Source organism: Babylonia areolata, chromosome 17, assembly GCF_041734735.1.
Source record: "Babylonia areolata isolate BAREFJ2019XMU chromosome 17, ASM4173473v1, whole genome shotgun sequence".
Lineage (NCBI taxonomy): Eukaryota > Metazoa > Mollusca > Gastropoda > Neogastropoda > Buccinidae > Babylonia > Babylonia areolata.
This window is the reverse complement of record NC_134892.1, coordinates 3,360,272-3,386,440: the sequence shown is the minus strand read 5'-3', so window position 1 is coordinate 3,386,440 and position 26,169 is coordinate 3,360,272. Positions and strand designations below refer to the sequence as shown.

At 44.1% G+C, this 26,169-nt stretch overlaps 1 protein-coding gene across 1 annotated transcript; it reads left to right on the top strand.

The window, feature by feature from the left end:
- The first annotated feature begins 9 nt into the window (after positions 1 to 9).
- Positions 10 to 26,169, top strand: LOC143291584 (uncharacterized). Its single transcript, XM_076601514.1, has 15 exons — positions 10 to 125; positions 2,296 to 2,478; positions 3,657 to 3,752; positions 5,408 to 5,512; positions 6,626 to 6,771; positions 8,270 to 8,376; positions 8,969 to 9,063; positions 10,617 to 10,757; positions 11,969 to 12,052; positions 12,639 to 12,738; positions 14,083 to 14,271; positions 15,708 to 15,800; positions 17,443 to 17,585; positions 19,376 to 19,470; positions 20,546 to 26,169. The coding sequence occupies exons 2-15, from the start codon at positions 2,365 to 2,367 to the stop codon at positions 23,931 to 23,933; spliced, it is 4,896 nt and encodes a 1,631-aa protein (XP_076457629.1). The 5' UTR covers positions 10 to 125; positions 2,296 to 2,364; the 3' UTR covers positions 23,934 to 26,169.

Here is a 26,169-nt window from a genome sequence, read left to right as displayed (position 1 = left end):
CCGATTCCTGAGAGATAGCGGTCGCTTCGAATAACAGTTGACAGCTTGTCTAAACTTGTTCAGACGAACATTCAGTGTAGTGAAATGTTTTCTTTCCAGCGTGTACGTTTGCAGTGAATTCGGCAGTAAGTTATCAGCATTTTCGAGTATATATGTTTGAATTGTGAATGCCTGCATTTTGATATGTTTATCACTTTGTCTTTAATTACTTACAACATTATATTAAAAATAAAAACGTTCGAGGTAAAACAATTGCAACCATCGTGTAAACTTTTATATTATTTATTCAGTTTTCTGTCAGATTTAATGCACACACACACACACACACACACACACACACACACACACTTTTTGTTAAAAAGATACTCGAAATTATAGGCCTTGATCACATTTGGAAAAATCAATTCACATTCAACGTACATAGACTGAAATACGTCGTGTATAAAAAATTAGAAAATGAATATATCAAATACTGGAAAGAGAAAAGAGAAAAAACATTAAAGCTAAAATTTTACAATACGATTGTAGCAGAGTACAAAACTGAAACCTACCTTTTAAATATATCAGATACAAAACACAGACAAGCTTTAACGAAACTCAGAATAAGCGCGCATGACCTAAAGATTGAGAAAGGTAGATATTTAAATATTCCACAAGAAGACAGATTGTGCAACAAGTGTAACATCCTGGAAGACGAAATCCATCTTCTTGATCATTGTATTAAATATAAAACCTTAAGGCAACAATTTTTAAAGGATATTCAAAATTCGAATAACACAGGACATATTCCCAGTCAGGTGATGCTAACAGATGATGAATATATACAAACAAGATTAGGAAAATTTGTGTATGAATGCTGCTGCAATTTACCGCATTAAGTGATTGATAAATTGTGTGTTTTTCATTCGTTCATTCATTTACCATTGCAATTGTGTCTTATAAACCTTACGGTTTCATGACAATAAAATCTATTCTATTCTATTCTATTCACACACACACACACACACACATTCGTTATGATGGTAACCAGAAAGAACAATGAAACATTCTCTTTCATTGAAAGATAATTTTCAAGATTTCTGAGATGAATGATATGGATATTTATAGTTATATTGCGCCTATCCTTGGTCGGAGAGCAAACTCTAAGCGCTTTGCAAACAAGGGGTCATATGCACAACAGGCTGCCTACATGGGTAGAGCCAACTGACAGTTGCCATTGAGAGCTCATCATTAGTTTCCTGTGTCATTCAATCAGAATCCAGACACGGACACACACACACACTTAGACACACATATGTAACATTTTACATTGGATGACAATTTTGTTAATTACCCTTCATATTGGCAGCTATACTCCGTTTCTAGGGGTGTGCATGCTTGGTCTGTTCTTATTTCCAAACCCACTGAACGCTGACATGGATTACAGGATCTTTAATATGCATATTTGATCTTCTGATGCATATATTCATGAAGGGGGTTCAGACACAAGCAGGTCTGCATGTATGTTGACCACCAAGCACCATTACCAAGATTCGGACCCGGGACCCTCCAGTTGAAAGTCCAACACTTTAACCATGCTGCTATTACTTTAACCACGCTGCTGTTACTTTAACCACACACCTATATTAAACCAAATACAGAGTTTCCAAGAAGTCAGCATTTATGATTAAATTACCCATAACAACTAAACAAGTGTTCTATGTAAAATGAAATTACATTATGATTAATAAACAAGGCTTCCTAAACAGTGTATTGGTGTACCAATCATGCTATCATGGATTATGATACAAGGAAAAGGTTATTTTTACTTTTCTGTTTTCAAAATGACTGAGTTGCTGAGGGATCCTAAGGACACACTAAAACTGAGATTACCAATGAAAAAAACCCATAGAAGTCGAGATCCATATCTGATATAAATTGTTATGTGCATATAATCAGGAATCATAAATAATATTGAGGAAGTGAAAATGTATAAGTTTGCAATTTACATAGTCTTACAAAGACTATGTAAACTGCAGACTCTTAGTGAAGGAGTTGGAAAGCATGTTGAACAAGAAATTACCATGTATTGTTTAAAATATCATTTCCTCTCCAAGTTAATCTTTGTTTTCAGGCCAGTCTCTACCATTAATCTCACTCAGTCACTGTCCCAGACTGCGCTATTATAGTAATTGATAATTATTAGTAATTAATGAAACAAGGAAACATGCATCATACAGTACATGCCAGTCTTTTTTTTTTCTTCTTTATTTACTTTTTTTTCTTTTTCTTTTTTTTTTTTTTTTTTTGGTTTAGTTCTGTTGCAGGAGGATTAGCAGAATGTCAGTCTGAGTGTGTGCGGAGTGACCCTTTCTTTTGGAAAAGATGAAGCAGCTGACCGGGGGGCGACAGCGCCCTAAGTATCGCCTCAGTCCCAATGAAGTGGAACAGCTGAAGAAAGAAGAAACAGAACGTCGAAGAAAACTGAGGATAGTTCAGGTAACAATGTGTGCCAGTGGCTGGAAGATAAAAGAATCGTATATTGGGGTCCAGCTCAAAGTCAGAGGTGTTTGTGCTTGCAGTTATACTTGAGTGCTTTTGAGTTTTAGGACTAGATTCACAGTATAAGGACTTAATTCACAGTACTTCTATCAAAATGTTAATGTCTGTATAGCTATAATAATGTCTTTTTGTATGTTTTATTTTACCATGTTAGTCACTCAGTGTTGGTATAATTATGTAATCTAATAATGTCTTTGTGTTATCTATGTTAGTGATAGTGATATGGTTATACCATGTCTTCTAGCGTGATTATCATATTCATAGTGATAATGCCAGTGATAGCCATTGTGGTCACCATCATCAGGAAACTGTCACCTGTAAAGTATAATAATAATGAGTGCATAATCTTCACAAATGCTTTTAATTTCATAAACTATTCACACAGTATAAACCATTTGATTTATAAAAGATATGTTCTTGGTTTCCATGTCATTATACACAATATGAAAATGTCAAACATTTCATTGCTGTATATATAATGATTATTACTGGCAGATTCTATCTAAGGAAAAATGAAGAGAACTGATCAAAAGCAATCATTTATATTCTTTTGTATCAGTTTGGATTTTATTTTGAAATGAAAATGGGTAGATAGATACAGTAAATATAATAGAAGTGTATAACTACTAAACTGTTTGGTTGCCCATCTGTCTTTGACACTTTTGGAGAGTATATATATCAGATTCCATAAACAGTTCAAAGGAGAGTTTCTACACAACTTACTTCACAGGGGCTCAGTGTGGCACAAAAATTATCTCCCCATTCAGGGAAGATATGTTTTAGACAGTCTTTAGATTTTGATGAAATAATGGTTATCATTTGTTCAGATTTTAGGCGTCTAGTACTAAATACATTTTATGCAAAGTTTGCCTCCTTTACCCCATTACTTTTTGTTTATCAGTTGGAATGAAAAAAAATGAAATGAAAAAAAATGTGGAGAAACTTTCCATAATGTGTTTTATATGTTTCATTTGATTCATGTCGTAAAAAATGTCAAAGCTGATATTTTGTACAAGCATGATCATGAATAACAGTTGTGTGCATGTGTGTGTGTGTGTTACAAAAAGTTAGCTTTTGTTAGCTCATTCTTGTCACACATTCTGTGATGTTTCCAGGTGCGAGAACAGTCAAAGCATGCAGCTGCGGCAATCCGTCACAATGTGAAACAAGAGAAGAAGAGGCAGCTGGCAAAACTGGCCCATGAAATAGAGGTTTGTGCTGTGTTGTGTTTCATTGTTTTAGGCCATGTGTATACATTTCATTGTATCATGTCAGTGTCTGGCAGGGTCATGCTTTGTACAAAAATTGTAAGTACAGACTGTACTTTACAAATTTGGATGTGTCAAGTTGTGTAATATGTTGTACAAAAGTGAAGATTACATTTCTGTGATAAAACTTATATTTCAATTGTAATTTACTCTTTTTTATTGTTATGGGATTTCTTTGTGCAAACTGGGCTGCCATCCCAGCAATACTATAGTCAGTCTCTGTTTTTTTGTTGTTGTTTTTGTGTGTTTTTTAATGCTTCTCTACTTTACTGTCCACGGAAATGGATCTTCGTGTGCACTTTAACCAGCACTGGACTGGAGTGATGCATGTAAAGCATGAGATTTAGTTTATCAGAATGAGGAAAAACTAGTCTGTCTTTTAGTTATATCTTTTTGAGGAAGAATAAAAATCAGCACTTCAAATCTTTATTCCAGTTGTTAGGTTATAGAGTAGGGACAGGTAGGTTAGGGTGTTTGGCCTGCACGGTCAGGCATTCGACTTTGGAGTTTCTGAGCACAAGTTTTACACGCTTCTTAAACTCCTTGAAATCTTATTTCCATTTTCGAGACCTTTGAATCCTTTTACAGTTTATGATGCTGAAAAGGAAAGTAGTTATTCAGCTGTTTTTTTATTTGAAAAACTGAAAAGCAGTTACTCCTATGGCTTGAGAGTTCACTGATTAAAACCACTGTCGAGATGTGAAAAGAGTTTTGATATAAGATCAGTGGACAAGAGCACTCTTGTTGATCACACAAAAGAACAAAATTGCAGCAATTGCCAGCAGGTCTTTGGCAGTAACTGACTCACAAGACCTTTAAGAAATATTGCCAGCATTATATTATGATAATTTATCAGAATCAAGACTCATTGTCAGTCACAGGATCTATAAGAAAGGTTGCCAGCAGTAGATTATAAACAAGAATCGAGTCTTTTGCCACGTACAGTTCATCGCAACTTCTTGTGACTCAAGTGCTAGTTCTTTTTGGTCAGTTTGCAGAACAACTTCAAATCATATTTAAAGAATGTGCAACAATTTTAGGCAGATGTCTGTCCCTAGCAGTAAGGCTGATGTACTTGCTCAGTTTGATGCATTTTTATTTTTTTGGCTACTTGCTGGCTGACAGACTGATGACAAAGCAGGTCTGTCAGAGTTCATCTGGTTCACAATATCTAGATTCATACCTGTTTTTGAAAACTTTTCTTGAACTCTTGAATTTAGTTCTAAGTAGTCCATGAATCTTGGACTGGAGATGCTGATAGTTAAATTACCACTGCACCAAATTACCACTGCACCGGGCATTGAGAGTGGTTACATTGTCCTTCACTAGTGCATCTGTTCTGGAATGATTGCCCGTTTCGTGGATTTACATAGTCATTGAATTACCTATTCATTGATTATTGATTGATACGTCAGAGTGATGACTGTCAGCCTGGTTATTAAAGGAATAGTCCATGTTGAAGTGATATTGCATAAGGTACCAAGTAGATTTGTTGTTCATGTTTTGATGGCATTGCGTAAGGACCAAGTAGATTTGTTTGTACTAAATATGACTCGGTCAGAAGCCTGGTAAAATGAGGGAGTGGTGACTGTGGACAGAATGAACTGGAGAGGGAGAAGGAGGAGGAGGTGAGGAGGCTGGAGCAGCAGTACGACAACACTCTGCGCTCCATCGGTCAGGCCCACACCCAGGCCGTCCTCACTGTGAGTGGCGCCACTTGCAGGTTGCGGGCCACCAGGGTTGATGGGGAACACAGGAGGGGCGGAATGGGGGCTGGGGGGGGGGGGGGGATGTGTGTGTAGCGGGTGTAGTTGTCTTCAGTTTTATGTCTTTCTACTGTAAGTGATGTTTGACTGGGGGCCTGGGGGGTTGTGGAGAGTGAGGTGTGTTTGGGAAAGGGGGATTTGGAGGGGGGGGGGTGATGAGTGTATGGATGTGTGTTTAGTAGTCGCAGTTGTCTACAGTTTTATATCTTTCGAACTTGATTGATGTTTGATAAGTGGGTGGGTGGGTGGATGTGTGGGGAGATGGATCACACAGATATGTATTTTATAGTTGTGTATTTATATAACACATGTATATCATGTCAATGCATGTTTGATAGATTGTGTTTGTCAGCATAAATGATATGTGTATAATATTATTTGAGTGTGTGTTTGTAAGTATAAATGATATGTATGTTATTCTATTATTGAGCGCATGTTTTGTAAGCATGAATAATGTATGAATTGCTGTTATTGAGTGTTTGTAAGCATGAATGATAATCATGTAATACGGCTTTTTAGTGTGTCTGTAAGCATGAATGATAATTATATAAAACTGCTATTGACTCCAGTCTCATTTGCTCTGCTTGTCCCTGAAAAACGGAAAACTTCCAGAAGTGAGATTTAAATTTCCCATGTTTATTCATCTTAATACTTATCCCATTGGTGTTTTGATTTATTGATCATTTTCTGTTAATATAGTGGGGTTGTTTTTTGGGGTTTTTTAAAATAAAGCCAGTCAAGGATTTGATCCACAAAAAAGATTATGAAAAGGAACCAATCCACAGTTGTACACACCCTGTGCAAGGAGTATCCAATACTGATGTTTGCAGGACAAAAAGACTTCCAATGCTGACAAATCACTGCATCCAACACTGATGTTTGCAGGACAAAAAGACTTCTAATGCTGACAGATCACTGCATCCAACACTGATGTTTGCAGGACAAAAAGACTTCTAATGCTGACAGATCACTGCATCCAACACTGATGTTTGCAGGACAAAAAGACTTAAAATGCTGACAAATCACTGCATCCAACACTGATGTTTGCAGGACAAGAAAACCTGTAATGCTGACAAACGCATCACTGCGTACAAGAATGAGGAGCGAGCCCAGGAGCGCCACAGAGAGGCCTTGAGGAGACTGGCCCTGGACAAGGCCTACCAGGAGTATGAGGAAACCAAGCCTCTACGTGACAGGTGTGTGCTGTGCTCTGTGGCTTTAGTTTCACTTTCTCAAGGAGGCGTCGCTGCATTTGGACTCATCTTTGATAAGCTGTACCCCATCTGCTGGGCAGACGCCTGATCAGCAGCATAGCTCAGTACGCTAGTCAGGCCTTGAGTGCTTGCATAGATTTAGATATAGATAGATACCTGTGAGAGTGGATTTCGTCTACAGAGTTTGCCACAGGACAACACTTAGTTGCCATGGGTTCTTTTTCAGAGCACCAAGTGCATGCTGCACGAGGGACCTCAGTTTATTGTCTCATCTGAATGACCAGACACTCAGTTTGATTTTCCTGTCAAAACTGGCAGAAAGGGTGAGATCGGGATTGGAACCCAGACGGACTTTATTGGCAGATAGTCTTCACCCTTCTGCCACCAACCTCCTTCCTTCCTCTAGATTCCTCTTGATTTCACTTCACCACCTTCATGGAGATGGTGGGACCATTGGATGTTTGGCAAAATTTGGCTTGCCAGTTTTCTGCCTGTTACATCTTCAAAGAAAAAAAAATGCTTTTCCACTGTAAGTGCTGGTGATATTGTCATCTACCCTCATCCAAATATGTTGTGTATGGCCATTTATGCCATAGGTAATGTTGCTCTGTCACTTCACTAGATCTCTGTCTTGGTTGAGAAAAGATCAGTTTATGTTGTTGAGAGATTTCTTAAGATGAGTATGTAGTCTTTTTCTTCATTTCCATTTTAAATAACTTCAAGCTTGTGAGTGGGAATTAATTTGGAAAAGCAGGAGTGGGTTTTTTTTGTTTGTTTTTTTTTTTTGTTTTTGTTTTTTTCTTATACACATTTTCTCTTCCAGTATTCAGGCCTTAAATAAGTTAAAATCTTCCGCCAAATCAGCCCAAATCAATTTTGGTTTCCGCAAGCTACTGGGGGCTTCACCACCCAGACCCCTGAGCGGAGCATGGCCCCTACATCCCACCAGGAGGCCTTTAGTGGTGCCCTGGACCCACAGCCACAAACTGTCCTCCCCTCACATGCCAGTCTGTTTTAAGCTCTGAGTATTTGGCAGTGGTGTTGTCTGAAAGAGTACCTGGGTAGATTAGTAGAATTATTGCCCTTGCCTGAGCTAGGGTTTTCTGGGTTTTTTCTTTTTCTTCATTTGATTGAAGCATCTCAGTCAGCAGTTGCTGTAAAGGTATTTTTGTTGTTCATCTCAGTTTAATTGTTGGTTTGACATTTTTGTTGTTGTTATAAGAATTGTTTGTTTTTGTTGTTATTGTCATTGTTGCTGTTTCACCTCATACTTCCCCGGAATTCTGTGTGTGAAATTTGTTTTAGTTGTCACAGGATAAGCATGTCTGTTCTTACTCTGTGATTTGTATAGCCAGTGTTTCTGTTAATGTTGTTGATATTTAGCTGGTGCTGTTCTCATTAGCAGTACTAGTAGATCTATGTGATTTCTGGCAGTGTGTGACATTGACCCCTGCCCCCTGTGACCTGTGACCTGTTGCAGACAAGCAGCCCTCATGGAGGAGAAGAAGCGGTCAGCAGAAGTCGCCGCTCGCCCTCCCCCTCCTCCAGACCCAGTCTCTGAGGCTTTGTTGCAGAAAAGCAAAATGAGTATGTACACAGAGACAGTAGAACGTTTGGATATTTAAATTGACTAACTGATTTAAAAAAAAAAAAAAAAAAAAAGTGAGCACACGCACGCAAACACATACACATGCACGCACACACATATAGTTTGAAAGAAAGGAGGGACACAATAGCCGAGTGGTTAAAGCATCGGACTTTCAATCTGAGGGTCCCGGATTTGAATCTCGGTAATGGCACCTGGTGGGTAAAGGGTGGAGATTTTTCTGATCTCCCAGGTCAACATATGTGCAGCCATGCTTGTGCCTGAACCACCTTCGTGCGTGTGTGTGTGTGCGTGTGTGTATGAAGAAATTCGTCTCATGAGAAATGTAGCAGAAAAATTCAATGGCATATTCTGGATTCATTTTGTTATTGTGATTGTGCCCAGTTTTCTCTTCCAGTTTTATTTTCACAGGTTTAACAGTTTTTGTTGTATTATTTTGTTTTGTTAACTAATTTGGTGACACCTTTACAACCCTGTTACAGGCCATGGTCGAATGACTTGACTCAAATCCAAGTTGAACATGAAATCAGCAACTGCAGTTTGCTTTGATCTGGCTTTGCTGTGTGCTGACAGAGAGACCTGTGCCCCTGACCGACCTGAATGCCTTCTCCTCCACCCACTACCACGTGCCGGACTTTGCTGTGGAGAAGGCAGCCCCTGAACTGCAGGTACTGTCTGGCCTTCTGCTTCCCTGGCCACTGTGCACTGTGTGCCGCCATACAGGAGTCAGTCCTCAGAGGACGCCCTCTTGAGGCACCGGGACAGAATGGGTTAGGTGTTGGACTTCTCATCCAGTGTTCACCAGTCATCAGGTTTAGAGGCCCTGCCTCATCCAGTGTTCACCACTGCCTTCCTATGCCTTGCCCATCACACGGTGGATGTGAATCCACTGCCTTCCTATGCCTTGCCCGTCACACGGTGGATGTGAATCACTGCCTTCCTATGCCTTGCCCGTCACACGGTGGATGTGAATCCACTGCCTTCCTATGCCTTGCCCGTCACACGGTGGATGTGAATTCACTGCCTTCCTATGCCTTGCCCATCACACAGTGGATGTGAATTCACTGCCTTCCTATGCCTTGCCCGTCACATGGTGGATGTGAATTCACTGCCTTCCTATGCCTTGCCCATCACACAGTGGATGTGAATTCACTGCCTTCCTATGCCTTGCCCGTCACACGGTGGATGTGAATTCACTGCCTTCCTATGCCTTGCCCGTCACATGGTGGATGTGAATTCACTGCCTTCCTATGCCTTGCCCGTCACACGGTGGATGTGAATTCACTGCCTTCCTATGCCTTGCCCATCACACAGTGAATGTGAATTCACTGCCTTCCTATGCCTTGCCCATCACATGGTGGATGTGAATCCACTGCCCTGGTGGTCATAAAAGGCTATGGACCTTTAACCTTAGAGGATTAGCACCAGGTGTGTCATGTACAGGCACTGATGAAATGATGATGAGGGTGGACTCTTGAGATAGAGATCAGGTTATTGTTGGATTTCTGTTGGCTGGTTGGTTGGCATTGGTGGGTTGTTGGTTTGATGTTGTTTTTTTTTAACTCTTTGTTTCTCTTTGTCTCACAGTCCTGATCTCTCTCCCTCTCTCTCTCTCTGTCTGTCTCTCTCTGTCTGTCTCTCTCTCTCTCTCCCTCTCCCTCTCTCTCTCTCCCTCTCTCTCTCTCCCTCTCTCTCTCTCCCGCTCTCTCTCTCCCACTGCCGCTCTCCCTCTCTCTCTCTCTCTCTCTCCCTCTCCCTCTCTCTCCCTCTCTCCCTCTCTCTCTCTTTGATCTGTCCTGTGTCTCTCTTTTTCCCTCAGTGCATAGTTATAAGAAGTTTACCATCTTTTGACACAGGTGCCTGCTGTACATATAGCACAAAAACACTTATTTACACATCCAGCTTAAAATAGACAAAGAAATGAAATGCACAAAAAGATGTGGAAATAGTTTTGTAAAAGAGGTGGGTAAAGTCAGGGGGAAGGGGGCTGAAGTAAGATACTGGGAATGAGACGCAGAGAAAATTAATGAAATCAGAGTGGTTTAAAAAAATAGTTATTTAAATTTGGTGTACACACACACACACACACACACACACACACACAGTACAAAAAATTGGAAGCTGTGTAATGCAAGTACATAGCTGTGAAACTGTCAGCCAGCCAGACATTCGTGCTGCATCAGCTTTCATATTACATGTTGCCTGTGGTTGTGTTGCACAGCCTGATGGGAAGGCAGCAGGGGAGGAGGAGGACCAGCGGACGAAGGAAGAGATCTCCGAGCGCAGGAAGAAGGAACATGACCAGATCATCAGGGCTCGCATCCGTGGCAACGAGGCTCTGAAGAAGGAAAAGCTGAAACACGTGAGTGAAGAATGCACTGTAAAGGCAGTGGGAGTCAGTGTGTGGCGAGGACCCTTGTTCTGGGGCGGTTGGTTTGTGTTTCTTCGTTTTCCTGGCTGCTGGGTTGGTTTGTGTCTTTCTGTCCCGAAGGGAATGCTGACAAAAGTGTAATGGGTGTTTACATTAAGAACTTTTCAAAACTGCTCACCTTAACTTGATGCTTTTTGGTTGGTTGTTTTGTGTGTGTTTAGCCTTTTGTCCACTGTTGGATGCAGGAAACATGTATGGTGTTGTGCCTGCCGGCCATGTCTTGTGTGTCCTGTCTGTGCCTTTAAATGACAGGAAACAGGGGAAGAGAACTGAGCTGGATCTGTATCCATGCTGACAGCAAGGCTGGAGGATGAATGGGGTCCCTGTACAAGAGATTACCATTGATGTTTTTCTGAAGCCTAGTTTGGTATTAGAATGAATTCGTGTGTTTCTGTTTGTTTAGTTCATGCTTATTTCAGTATTAAACAGGTCAGGTCAGGGGCATAGCCCTTGCTTCTGGTACCATGTAACCCAGTACTACCTGCTGCATGTGAAGTCTCCCAACGATGGACCAGGCGGAGGAGGAAACCTTTCCCAACGGCTGTGAAGGTGAAAGAGGATGACCAAAGGGCAGGGGGAGCTCTTATCCTTGGCTGGAAGTCCCCCTAGGAGACGGAGCTCTGAAGAAAAAACCTGCACCTGCTGAGGCCGTCCTACACGTGGCAGTATCTGCACCTGTGGGACTGTGAGCGTCGGTAGGTGAGAGAGTGGGGAAGGGACTGCACAACTCCTCACTACAAAATGTCACCTGTGCTGGTCAGGCATTTGAAAACAAGAGAACGCTGGCCATTAAGAAGCGTGAGCGAAGGAAGCAGAGCTCAACTTCTGGAGACGTTTTCCCTTTGCAACACCTGTGGGAAGTGCTGCGCATCCGGCCTCTTCTCCCATATGAGGACACACACCGACAGATAAGCCTGCCTACTCATCCATCGGACCGACGGGAGATTCCAATAGTTCAGTATTTGGATGAATGCAAATGTTTCTGTTTGTTTAATTCACTTGGCTTTGCTTTTAAGACACATGACATGAAAACTGAGAAAGCATGTATTGTGTGCACCATGCCCTCAGGATACAGTTTATTATTTCTACGAATTGAAAGTTGAGGCTCTGTGATTACATATCGCATGTTGCCATGACGACAGGACTATGACGCCTTGATGGCTGACCTCAGTCTACAGCAGAGAGCTGACCGTCGTCAGAGGCAGTTGGTGGTGTCCAAATTACCAGTAAGTTCCTGTCATCTGTCTTGTCTGTTCATCTGTCTCTCACCTCTTGTTACTTTCCATGGCTGTTTGGTATGTTTGTTGACGTTCTTGTTGGCATTTTTGTACTAGTGTTTTGTTGGGTGTTTTTTTTACAGTAAGGGTTCCGTCCCGTGTTCAACCCCTGTCCTTCTGCATTCAGGCTTGGGACCAGTGTAGACAGAATCATCTGCTTATCAACTGATTTTGATTCTTCATAGAATGTCCTTGAGAAAGTGCTGAATGTTCTGAATTTTCGGCCTATATCTGGTTTCTACCCAAACCAAGTATGCTATGAATGTGTGTGTGTTATGTACATGCTCAAACATGTATGTATTAGTGCACATCTTAATATCCTGATGTGTAACTGTTTGAAACCTTGGTGAAATATTGCAGACCCAAAAAAAAAAAGAGAGAGAGAGAGAGAGACTAGAACATAGGTCTCACTGACCTTGTCTGAGAAATTGTGACTGGAAATTCACTAGCTTCTGTCCTCTTCACATTGTCACATTTCATTGTCAGTTGCAAACTGTAACACAAAAGGAAGTGGGCGTAATTGTTTGTTTATCAGAAACAAGTGTTCATCCCGGCTGACCGACATATGGAGGAACTGGAGGACAAGCAGATGGAAATGGAGCGAGCGTTTGAAGACATGTACATGAAGCAGATGAGTGAGTCCCACCAGTCTTCGGCAAACCTTTAATTGTTCAGTCTCTTTGAATCTCTGTATTGTTGTTGTTGTTTTCTCTCAATTTTTTTTATGTCTCGTTTGCATAAACAGAAGATGCCGTGGCAGAATCGGTTAGGCGTTGGTCTTCTGATCCAGCGGTCACTAGGGACCAGGGTTCGACGACCCATTTCAGCATGGTGTTGTGTCCTTGGGAAATGCGCTTTACTCCGATTCTCTTCACTGCACCCAGGTACAAATGGGTACCTGAGTTTGGTTGGGGAAGGTTAAAATGGTAGGAGGAGAGCAGATTGGGCCCACCTTCTTGTACCGAGCCCTAGACGCAGACACTGCCCTGATGGCTGTAAAAGATAATGGGACCTTTGACATAGCCATTTACACAAAAAAATTCTGAAATACATGCTTCTAATCTGTCTGTATTATTTATTTGCTGCCTGTAAGGGTTTTTTTTACAGAACATCAAAACTGCTGGGTGTGGCATTAGGTGATGTTTGTTCTGATTGTGTTCAGTTAAATATTTCATACTTTGGTGTCAGCATAAAACGTGTGTGGGGGTGGGTGGGGGGGGGGGTGTCCAGTGGCTCAAGAAGTACAGTGGTGTGGTGTGTGTTTCATGTGGACTGTTTATCACACATCCATACGGACACCTGTTCTAGGTGTGTGCTGCTTCTGTCCAACACATAGTGTTCTCTGAACATGTCATGGAGAATGAATAATTCTCACCTTTACCTCATGTTTGAAATATTTCAGACAGATTGATCGTGACTTTTAGAGGGGAGGGAGAGTGGGGGGGAGGTGATTGGGGTTGTTAGTTGATATGTCATCTTCTGTCTGCCTCTGCCACTTTGCTATTCCATAAAAGTTATTGAACAAAAGCTTGTGTCATCACACATGTCCAACTTATATGTGTGCGTGCTATGTACATAAGGATGTGTGCATGTGCTTGTATTTCAAAAGTTTGATATAAGAACTTTTGTCTGAAAAAACAAAACCTGTACTGACACACATAGGATGAAAACAGCAGTGCAAAGTACCATGTAATCACTGTGCAGTTTGTGTGACCTTTTTGCCTTCTCGTTTTTTGGGGGTTTTTTTCTTAATGTTTTTTTCCCCTTTTTTTCTCTTATCTTGCGATTGTATGTCTCAAGGATGTGGGCCTGTTTTTTCTTTGTGTTTCCATGTGCCGGGATCAGGTTTCTCAGAGTGAATGATTTTTTAACCTTTGAACCTTTTTGAACCTTGAACTTTATCATTCAGTGCATATTAGAACATAAGTTACTGTGAAAGTTGTAGTCTGTCAACTAAACCCTACATGTCCTTTTCACAGACTTGTCCGGCGATTTGTCCTTGACCCTTGACCCCAACCCCATGCCTGGGACACCCGTGGACAACTCGATGGAAGCTGATGGGGAGTCCCCTCTCGTCATTCCCACAATGCCTGCCTTCAACCCAGCGCTAAGGGAGCTAACCAATGTTTCCTGCACACAGGGGCAGGCAACACAGTCAGGAAAACCTGGTGAGAGTGAAATGTGATAGAGGATTGTTTGTGTGTGGCATGAGGAGATGGTAATGGTTTAGACCATGCCACAGAAAAATAATTATTGATATTTGTACAGCGCTGCTTACCTGGGCAGAGCGGACTGACACCTGCCTTTAGGCGCTCATCATTCCTTTCCTTTGTCATTCAGTCAAGCTTCAGTCACATGCATATATACCCTTTTGTTGCTGTGGGTTCTGTAACATGCGCTGTGTGTATGCTGCACATGGAACCTCTGTGTATCATTTCAGTGTCTCCTGACTATCTTGAACAGTAAAATTTGTGACTTACTTTTGGGACGGGTTGGGTTGTGTGGGAGTTTGTTTTTGTTTTTTTTTATGCCCTTTGAGGCAGTGACTGTGGCCATGGATGTGTGTAAACCTGGTTTAGAAAGGCTTGTTGATGGTCTTCATCTTGGTATCTTTGAAAACGGTGTCAGTCTAGAAAATTTGCCCAGTGTGTGATGTGTTGTGTGTGAACAGAGACTGCAGAGAATGTGCTCTGTGTGTGACGTGTTGTCAGAGACTGAAGAGAGAATTTGTTGAGTGTGTGATGTGTTGTCAGAGACTGAAAAGAATGCTCTGTGTGTGATGTGTTATCAGAGACTGAAAAGAATGCTCTGTGTGTGATGTGTTGTCAGAGACTGAAGGGAGAATGCTCTCAGTGTGTGATGTGTTGTCAGAGACTGAAGGGAGAATGCTCTCACTGTGTGATGTGTTATCAGACACTGAAGGGAGAATGCTCTCAGTGTGTGATGTGTTATCAGAGACTGAAGGGAGAATGCTCTCAGTGTGTGATGTGTTGTCAGAGACTGAAGGCAGAATGCTCTCAGTGTGTGATGTGTTGTCAAGAGACTGAAGGCAGAATGCTCTCAGTGTGTGATGTGTTGTCAGAGACTGAAGGGAGAATGCTCTCAGTGTGTGATGTGTTGTCAGAGACTGAAAAGAATGCTCTCAGTGTGTGATGTGTTGTCAGAGACTGAAAAGAATGCTCTCAGTGTGTGATGTGTTGTCAGAGACTGAAGGGAGAATGCTCTCAGTGTGTGATGTGTTGTCAGAGACTGAAGGGAGAATGCTCTCAGTGTGTGATGTGTTGTCAGACTGAAAAGAATGCTCTTAGTGTGTGATGTGTTGTCAGAGACTGAAAAGAATGCTCTTAGTGTGTGATGTGTTGTCAAGAGACTGAAGGCAGAATGCTCTCAGTGTGTGGTGTGTTGTCAGAGACTGAAAAGAATGCTCTGTGTGTGATGTGTTGTCAGAGACTGAAGACAGAATGTGCTCAGTGTGTTAGGTGTAGGAATGTGCTCAGTGTGTGACATGTTTGTCAGAGACTGAAGACAAGGTGCTGAGTGTGTAACATGTTGTCAGAGACTGAAGACAATGTGCTCAGTGTATGTCGTGCTGTGTGTTGAACAGACACGGTGCTGAAGAAGCTGCTGAACAAGATCAAGGAGCAGCGCAGTGAGGTGGACACGGGAAGACAGGTGGACTCTGGCCAGGAGAATCTGGGTCAGTTCCCTGCAGCTGGACAAACACTCTGCCTGCTGATCACTTTGTTGTTTGCTTTGCACTGCCATTACAACCTGACACAGTCGATGATGTTGACATTTTGAAAACACCCCACGTCCTTTTTTTGTGAGCAGGAGAAATATACCAGTAACTTGGTTTTCTTTTCTCCCATGTTTGTGGGTTACATCTTCCATGATCAGTTTTTGTTTGTTTGGTTGGGTTTTTTTTTGGGGGGGTGGGGGAGGGTTGGTAAGGGGGCAGGGATGTTATGTGAATAACCATTTTAGACCCACCAGTTATACAGCCATGCTCCCAGTTTCATGGGTGACTACATGCCAGCTGTGTTCATGTTTTCGTAACTTACTGAATGTCGACATGGGTTACATAATCTCCTACATCAGCATTTGATCAAACTTCATAAACCTATGCAGATGGTTCAAGGCATGCGCATATCATGTTGAACGGGGAGACTGGAGACGTTTCCACCTTTCACACACCACAATGATGGAGTCTCCCGTCGGTCCGACAGATGAGTAGGCAGGCAGGCTTATCTGTCGGTGTGTGTCCTCATATGGGAGAAAAGGCCGATTCTGGATGCGCAGCACTTCCCACAGGTGTTGCAAGGGAAAACATCTCCAGAAGTTGAGCCCTGCTTCCTTCACTCACGCTTCTCCTTAATGCCCAGCGTTCTCTTGTTTTCAAACGTCTTTATGCCACTAGAGCACAGCATCCTCCAGTGACAGTGGTCAAGGGCATCAGTTTCCCAGGAAGCGATGTCTATGTCACAGGCTTTGAGGTTTGTCTTCAAGGTGTCCTTGAAGCGCTTGCAGGGTCTTCCAAGTTCACAGTGGCCTTCCTTCAGCTGGCCGTACAAAAGCTCTTCGGGATCCTGCTGTCTGTCATGCGGACACGCCACACACTTTCAGGATTTGAACCACAGATTTCTCAGACCTATGAGGCTGATTTACGTTCTGAAGTTTATTGCTCTGGCCGCTTATCTGTGATGATCATAGGAGAAAAGTCTGGAGTTCATGTGTGGAATGTCAGATTGTGGAACAGGCAGGAAAACTGTGTCATTGTCTGTCTCTTTCTCTCTTGTCTAACCCTGTTCTGTTTTTCTGCTGTTGCTTTTCCTCTTTCACTTCCTCGCTCTGCTTCTTGCTGGCACTCTCTTCCACATGTTGTTTTGGTGCTTGTCCCCCTTTCCCCGCCTCCATGAAAAGAATAATGTAATTTTACATGAGGGACATTTTATCTGAACTACAACATTTTTTAACTCATTTTATATTTGCTTTATCTGAGGATTAAAAAAAAAAAAAATCTGCTTCAAGTTATGTTTCTAGGAAGTCTGTTCCTGTACATGTAGAAAGTTATCAGTCAGACATTATATTATCCTCAGTTGCAGATTTGTGAAATCACGTGAATCTCAAAAAACATCTGTATGTGTTTGTGTGTGTGTGAGAGAGAGAGAGAGTGTGTGTGTGTTTGTGTCAAAAAGGGTCACAACATGTGAATGAGAAAGTGTGTACAAACATTTAGCTCCAGCACGCGTGTCACAGCAGTCGTGAAGCTGTCCACCCCACAGCATTCCATGGTGTGCGCTGTGAGGTGCTCACCATGCCTTGTTCCCTTGTGCCCACAGCCTCTGACCGTGAGAAGAAAGGACCGGAGCCCGACTTCAGAGAAGCCAGACAGCCCACCACTAAACCCTCGGCTGACCCCCAGCTTGACCTTTCACCCCTGAAGGCGCCGGGCAACCAGAAGCCTCAGAAAAGTCGGGACATGGTAAGAGGAAGTCGGTTGTTTCTGGCTGAAAGTTTGAAGGAACGGTGATGGAGTCTGATTTTTGTTGTTTACTTTGGGGGTTTTTTTAGTGGGGTTTTTTTTTTTGTGTATGTGTGTTTTGTCTGTTCATGTATGAACACATTACACATGTTCATCACTAAGACTCACAATGTGCATACCTGCATCTTCTTTCAGACGTACCCAACACACTTTCAAGTTTACACGCACAGTAGACTCACATAACAACAATTACACACATTCGATCTGTCTTTCTGTCTTTATCATCCGATTGCATATGCACGCACCTGTGTGCAAACACTGCACGTGGATTTTTCACTTTTTTGTTCTTATTCATCAAGATGCACTGTCTCTATCTCTCTCTCTCTTTCCATTCTTTTGCATTCAGTGTATATTTGCATCATCACTCTCATCCCTGACTTCTGTCTCTCCTTTCCCTTCTTCCACCCAGCCCTCTGTGTTCATGAGAAGTGTATGTGTCAGGTCCTCAAGGAAACATCACTGCATTTGGACAAATTCATATTCGCTTCACCACATCTGCTGGACAGAGATGCATGACCAGCAGCACAACCCAACATGCTACTCGTGCTTTGAGTGCATGCATTTATATAGATATATATATGTATGTGTGTGTGTGTGCCTATCACAGTGGATTTTTTTCTACAGAATTTTCCCAGAGGACAACACTTACGTTGCCATGGGATCTACTTACGTTGCCATGGGATCTACTTATGTTGCCATGGGTTTTTTTTCAGTGAACCAAGTGTGTGTTGCACACAGGACCCTAGTTTATCGTCTTTTCTGAATGACTAAACTTTCAGTTTGGTTTACCAGTCAAACTCGGTGGGGGGGGGGGGGGGGGGGGCAAGACCAGGATTTGAACCCAGACCCTCACAGACACTGTATTGGTAGATAAACGTATTAACCATTCTGCCACCTTCCTCCTGTGTATGTGATGTGTGGTAAATGTGAGTGATGTGTGTGGTATTGTGTGATGCTGTGTGTGGAATTGTGTGATGTTGTGTTTGTTATTGTGTGTGATGTGTGTGGTATTGTGTGTGATGTTGTGTGGTATTGTGTGTGATGTTGTTTGTGGTATTGTGTGATGTTGTGTGTGGTATTGTGTGATGCTGTGTGTGGAATTGTGTGATGTTGTGTTTGTTATTGTGTGTGATGTGTGTGGTATTGTGTGTAATGTTGTGTGTGGTATTGTGTGTGATGTTGTGTGGTATTGTGTGTGATGTTGTTTGTGGTATTGTGTGTGATGTGTGTGGTATTGTGTGTGATGTGTGTGGTATTGTATGTGGTATTGTGTGTGATGTGTGTGGTATTGTGTGTGATGTGTATGGTATTGTGTGAGATGTGTGTGGTATTGTGTGTGATGTTGTGTGTGGTATTGTGTGAGATGTGTGTGGTATTGTGTGTGATGTTGTGTGTGGTATTGTGTGTGCAATTGTGTGTGATGATGTGTGATGTGTGGTATTGTGTGTGATGTGTGTGATGATGTGTGACGTGTGTGTGGTATTGTGTGTGATGTGTGTGGAATTGTGTGTGATGTGTGGTATTGTGTGTGATGTGTGTGATGTTATGTGTGGAACTGTGTGTGATGTGTGTGGTATTGTGTGTGATGTTGTGTGTGGAATTGTGTGTAATGTGTGGTATTGTGAGGTATTGTGTGTGATGGGTGGTATGTGTGTAATGTGTGGTACTGTGTGTGATGGGTGTGATGTTGTGTGTGGAATTATGTGTGACGATGTGTGACGTGTGTGCAGGATCCAACAGAGGACCTGGAGGAATCCACAACAGTGACAGACGGTGGTGAAGCAAGCTTCCTACAAAATCTTCAGCATCGTCTGCAAGCCATCGAGTAAGTGACAGCGAAAGTTTGTCTGTCTGTGAGAATCAGAATCATCTTTATTTGTCATGAAAACCAAGATGAAAGGTTTATGGACACAAAAATAAATTAAAAAATCCAAAGAAAAAAGCCCATTCAGCTGTGCGACATGACAAACATCAGTATGCGTGACGTGATGTCACAGACATGGAGACCATGGCAGTGTTTTGCTCTGTTGTCGATGAACAGTCATATGGTACAACCGTTATTGTCAATACAGAGGTTGTCACTGAAAAGCGATTTTATTGGAAAGGGCGGGGAACAGCAGCGAAGATAAAACTGGATCAGACCACGAAGAGTTTGCAGATCTTGCTCAGCATGTGCTTGGGTGTTACTGTCCGTGTATTGTGTGTTGTGGATATGTTTTTCTTTTCTCAAATTGGACAGCTTAACACATTGTTCCTCTAACATGTTTTTTTCACTGTTTTGCAAACCGGTATGTACAATCCACATCACTATTTGAGCTGCTCGAATATTCCAGTACAATATCATCTGATTCAATCAAATCTGTTTAGAACAATCTTTTCAAAGTGCTGTGTTTTTTTAGTTTGTCCCTCAAGCTTCTTTGTATAGATCTGTCAGTTAATGTGAGTGTGTTGTATCTGTGTATGTGTGTGTTGTGGCTGTGTGTGTGTGTGTGCCATACAATATGGCAGCACAGTGTGTGCGTACAGCTGTAGAGTGTCTATAGGCAGTACAGTTAGGCAAACAATGAATCTGAATAACTGATAACTCTGTGAGGAGGGGTAGGGACGAGGGGGGGGGGGGGGCAGTCAATACCTTTTTCTGTGTTTTTACTAGATACATGTGTTTGTATCTTGTGTTAAGTGTTTTATAAAATGTGTGTTTAACCTGTGTTGTGCATTGCCTGTTATAATCTTGTGTTGTTGTTTTTGTTGGGTTTTTTCTTCTTTTTTTTAATGTGTGTTTTACCAGTTGCTCTTTATCATTAAAGGGAAGAGTTGACAGACATGTGTGTTCTACACTGTGCTTTTTATTTTGACTCAAGTAGTTATTGCAGTCCCTGGGCCCTTTGTTTGGTGTGCAGACTGCAGAGAGATCACCTGGACAGAATGATGAGACAGCGACAACAGCATGTGCCTCAGTCTGCAGACGTGAGGCCTCAGTCCTCAGGGTTGCCTTCAGGATCAGCCCAGTTTCCCACCGCCTCTGCAGGGCCTCAAGGATTACCTCAAGCGTCAGGGAACTTGTATTCTGAACAGTCAGCCATGGCCCTGTCTGGGGGCCCTGCTAGGGATGTAGGCGTCACAGCCAGCTCTGGCATGAAGAAACTCGACATGTCAGCTGTGCCCCATAGTGCGTCAGCAATGAATCATCCAACACAACCAGCGTATGGCGGCCTTGGTTCTCACCATGTTCCACCTGCCACTGTGGAGAGAGTGGGGGGGCGGGTGGGAGAGGGAGGGTCAGCGTTCATTTCCAGCCGACCTTTGGGTCACCTAAGTCACATGTCCCTGGGGTCAGGATACCCACAATCCTCCAGCAACACAGCCGGGCAGTCGGGCCCCGTTTTGTTCCCATCGTCACTGACGTCCTCACAGATGGCGCCACCAGTGGCTGGGTCGGGGGACGGTGTGGGGAGCAGAGTGCTGTCCTCAGCTCCACTGCAGGGGGTCAGTGCAGGGCTGGTCTCCTCGGGGCTGACAGGGGGCGGGCAGGTCCAGACAAGTTCCGTTTTCCCCATGTCGGCACCGCCCCCCTCTGTGGCGGGGCTGACGTCTGTGTCTGCAGGTGGTGGAGCTCTGAATGTGGGGGGCGCCAACACTTTACTGGGGGGCACCGGTTTTCAGGCAGCACCTTCATTATCTTTACCACCTTCATCCCTGCTTCACAGCAGAGGGGTGGCTGCTTTCCCTGCCTCTCACCTGTCCACAGGTGTGGTGAGTGCAGGACTGACCCAGCCAGGCACCACAGCCACTGTGGACAGCTCCAGGTTGCTGGGTGGTCCTGGCTCCCTGGCCAGTCAGCTGGCGGTTGGGGGTGTGGGGGGTGAGGAGCGTCTGCAGAAGCTGAGGGAGTACCAGCAGCAGCTGATTGTGAAGCACCAGGAGAGGATGAGGGCTCTGCAGGATGTGAGGACCTCCATCGAGACGCGCCAGGCGCAGGCAGACGCCCAACCCACATCCACTGTGCTCTCAGCCTCCCAGCGCCTGGCGGACCCGGCAGCAATGGTTCCCTACACGCTGAAGACCTCCCTTCTCCAGCCACAGTCCTCAGCTGTCAGTCAGTCATCACACCCCTCCAGGCTGCCCACAGGGGCTGTGTCCCTCACTTCTGTTCCTCTGTCCTCTGGTTTTGGTGCCCCCCTTTCCTCCCATGGTCTGCGCACTGCTGAGGCAGACAGGTTGCCTGGTTCTCTGGAAACAGGAGGTGCCGGCCGTTCGTCAGGTGCTGCACCTGTTCACACCTGGGCAACAGCGCCTGTGTCAAGCAGGGAAAACACAGGTGTGTTAGCTGCTGTGGAACCCATCCTGGCTGGGTCAGCAGGTGTTGCTATGCCTCAGGATGCCAGACCTGCATCGTCGGCTGTGGGAACTCAGCCCTCTGCTCTGTCGCACTTGGGAGACCGGCCTTCCTCGTCCACCTCCTCTGGTGCCGCTGGCAAACTGGACAGCGTGCGCAAGTCGCTCCCCTTTGATGACGTGGATGAGGGTGGGCAGGGAGAGGGAGGGGGGGACACGGACGGGGTCAGCATGGCAGATGACTCCCACCTGTCATCGTCCACAGAGCGAGGCAGCCCTGCTCTTGGCAGTCGCTCCAACAAGTCGTCCACCTCAGGCAAGTCGGGGTCCGGGCTTTCGGCCACGTCCGACGGGTCTCTAGGGGGGTCCTCTCTGGTGGCCCGTGCTGAGGAGAAGCGCCTGAGCTTTGAGCAGCGCCAGCGGGAACTGCAGGACCAGCTGGCCGAGATCCAGCGCCAGAAAGACGCCCTCCTGCAGCGTTACCACGGCAACCAGCAACGGGTGTCGGCCCAGGAGGAGTCTCTGCGGAGCAAGCTGAAGACGGCGAAGGCTGCCGCATCAGGCAGCGGCCCCCCCTCCCTGTCAGAGCGGCCGGCCCCCACAGCGGTCAGTCTTGGTGTGCACCAGTCAGCCAGTCCCTCCACTGAGCTGGAGGAGAGGTCACTGTGCTCAGAACGCACATCCACTGGCCGCAGCTGGGCAGCGGAGCTGGAGGAGTACTCCCTGTCCCAGCACAAGAGCCCCGCCAGCATGACACTTGAGGAGGTCAGCATCACCTCTGACCCCAGCGCCGTGAAGGACATTTCCAGGGCAGCAGAACGGCCTGGGTCCACCATCAGCAGCCTGGAGGAGTACTCGCTGGTCAGTGGCAGACTGTCGCTGGAGGGAGAGGAGGGCCTGACACAGCCCGGCCTGTCTGCCAGGGGAAGCCAGGAGAGTCTGTCAGCCAGGAGACCGGGGCCCCACCCTGTGTCTGTGGACCTCCCTGACCCGGGGAGAGGACGCCTGAACCTGGCCGACCTGACAGCAGAGGTGGGGGAGGGCGGCACACCTGGCCAGGACAGCGCAGAAAGGCAGGTGTCATCCACCTGGTCAGACATTCTGTCCACACAGCAGCTTTTGAGGGAAGGTGAGAATGCCGAGTCCTCCAGACTGCCCCCCCCACCCATACGTCAGTCGGTGACGGACTACGAGCCCCATGAGCTGAGCACCATCCTGGAGGTGGACACCCCTCAGACAGGAACCAAGACTACGGCCGTCACACTCCCTCCAGCCGTCATCGCTGGACCGGAGGGCACAGAGAAGACCACCTCTCGTCGCTACATCGACTTCAGCAGTCGGCACGGGACGGCCACAGAGGAGGACCGCGAGTCCAAGTTATCTGCCAGCGGTTCCTCCGCCAGTTCCGATGTGCGCAGTGTTATTGAGGTTCGAACAGGGATTTTGAAATCCGGGGAGACGTCCACAACAGGCAGTGGTGATGACACGTCCTTTTCACTGAGAGGCGATGAAAAGCGGTTCAGAGAAAACATCCTGGAGTCGTCGTCCATGAAGGGAGTGGCTGCCCCACAGGGAGGAAGGCCACAGGACCCTCAACCCTCGCCGTCTCAGGAAGTGTCCTACGCCTCCAGCGGTCAGGGCTTCCAGTCCCTGGAGCTGACCCTTGACTCCCTCACCCCACGCTCCGTGTCAGTCGAAGACTCCCAGGCCCGACGCTACCTGGATTTCAGCAGCAAGGAAAGCGCGGTGGGGGATGGGGGGGATAGGGGGGGTGGGCATGCTGACGAGGTGCTGAAGCAGGCCCGTCAGTTCAACACGGACCTCATGGCCGCCATCCAGAGGCAGTCGGCCGACGTGTTTGACCAGTCCAGCCTGTCCAGTCTCTCCCAGGCCGGGGACAACCTCAGTCGTGCCTCCCAGCAGTCAGCTCAGGGGCTGCCCCACCAGCAGTGAACACACGCCAGGCATGGTTCTGACGCTGTCTATCATGTCGGACCCATCAGCAGTGAACACACGCCAGGCATGGTTCTGATGCTGTCTGTCATGTCAGACCCACCAACAGTGAACACATACCAGGCTGTTTCTGACACGTCAGTCATGACCAAGGATCCACACTTTGCTGACACCAGTTTGCAGCAGTGCCTGAAGTCTCTCACAAATCGCCATCTTGTGTGTCACAAAATCCCTGTGGGTCATAGAGTAGAAATCAGAAGAAAATCCAAAGCAGTGGATGGGTAGTGAAACAACAAAGAACTGTTTGGAATGCAAAGAACACAAAGCAGGTGTACATTTTTGTCACACTTAATTTTCCTGACGATTTCCACATGTCCTGAGTGGTCTGTTTCGTTTTCGCTCACTGCAGTTCCCTGTTGTACGAGTGATAGTTTCCATGAACAACGCAGCCACTGAATTTGAAATCAATCACGGGTCATAAGTCAGCGTTCTTTGATACTTCAAACAGTGCAGTGTTCTAAAACTGAGTTCTGATCTAGCCACTGACATGAATGAAGCTGTGATGATCAAGCAGTACTGGTGTGGGGAAAGACCTGATGAGGGAGGTGGTGGACTGTGAGTTGAGTTTCGATAACAGGGATAGTTATCCTGTGCTTGTCTGGTTGATGTTTGTTGTACTCTGTTCTGATTAAATGTTAACTTAAATTGTGATGCATTTTGCTTAATTGTTGTCTCATTGAACTTAATGATGATAACTTTTTCATTTAGATGATTTAGAGACAGTTTTAATCTGAAGGTGATTAATAATGTAATTTATTTTGCCCTTTCCAGCCACTGAAGTCAACCCCATTCTGTTTTCATGTTGTTTTTTTTCCTTGTTTAGAATGATGTTTTTTTGGTGGTTTTCCTGTCTTTTCACAACAAATTCTTCTGTATGAAATTCAGTCTGTTTCTCCACAATTTTACAAATTCATTCTTTGCCTGCAAATATTGATCCATCTATGCATTTCAGTTATTATGTGTGAAAGAAAAGATCATGTCATTTCTTGTTTTCTTTTCATCTGTTTTTTTTTTTTTTTTTTCTTTGGTGTTTTGTTTTGTAGGCAGAAGCAACGGACTGTGATAATTGATTCACTGTACATATTAGTGTTTGAAGAGGACAGTATGTATATATATAGAGAGAGAGACAGAGATTAATTTGTGAAAACTATTAGACTTATAGCAAAATATTGTTCAGACTTTATTTTATGAAATACTTTAAATCTTAAAGCTGTATTGTATGTTATAAATAACATTTCTTCACTTTTTAAAAAGTTTATTGTTCTGACATTTTATTTAGTACATACACAAACTTCCATTTTAGCAAACGCTTACAGAATGTCTGCATATTATTGTGAATATTCCTTGCAAATATTATATTTATTGACATGAGCATGTTAGTCACTTTTACACAAAGGTATACATTTTCACTCATACCTCAATGATTTCTCTCTGTCTCAGTCTCTCTCTCACTATTTCTCTCTCACACACACACACTTAGCCAAGTTTTGCATCATGTGTCGGAACACTGGCAGGAATTTGCCTGTATCCACTTTGCTGAAGTGTTTTAAATAAAAAGAAGAAAAAAACTGAACCAGTTAACAAGCAAACACATGTGCATGACATGAATACACATGGGATCCAATTTTTTTCTCCCCCTCCTTTTTTTTTTCTTTTTTTTTTAATTTCTTTTTTTTTTTTAACAGTCTGTGTACAGGGCATTGTTAGCACTGTAAGAAAGCATATGGTAATAGGAAATATGTAAAACATCTGCAGGAATCTGACATCTTTGTTGCAGCTGTTTTACACACACACACACATACGTATGCAGTACAACAGATTACATATATCTTGTATTTCCATTCCTTAACTCCTGTTGGTATTATATGTGAGTTTTTAAGTGCACTCTCTCTCTCTCTCTCTCTCTCTCTCTCTCTGTCTGTCTGTCTGTCTTTTCTTTTAAATAAGTTGATGGTGGAATAAAGGAATGAATAGATGATAAAGAAATGTTTCTTTTTTTTGTTTTTGTTTTTTTTATAACTTCACAACGGTGGATAGGCATTAAAGGAGCACACACACGTGTACATTACTAATAGTATGTCATTGAATCAAACATTTTTGTGTAACAAAGTTGCAGTATGTGTTCTTAGATTATATATATATATAATGTCTTTAATGCTCTGTATTATAAAATAAA

Bases quoted from the DNA above. Each gene is read 5' to 3' on its own strand.
- LOC143291584 (XM_076601514.1), top strand. From the start codon at position 2,365: ATGAAGCAGCTGACCGGGGGGCGACAGCGCCCTAAGTATCGCCTCAGT. The intron at 9,064-10,616 runs GTACTGTCTGGC...TGTGTTGCACAG, and splicing joins AGGCAGCCCCTGAACTGCAG to CCTGATGGGAAGGCAGCAGG. The intron at 19,471-20,545 runs GTAAGTGACAGC...TTTGGTGTGCAG, and splicing joins CATCGTCTGCAAGCCATCGA to ACTGCAGAGAGATCACCTGG.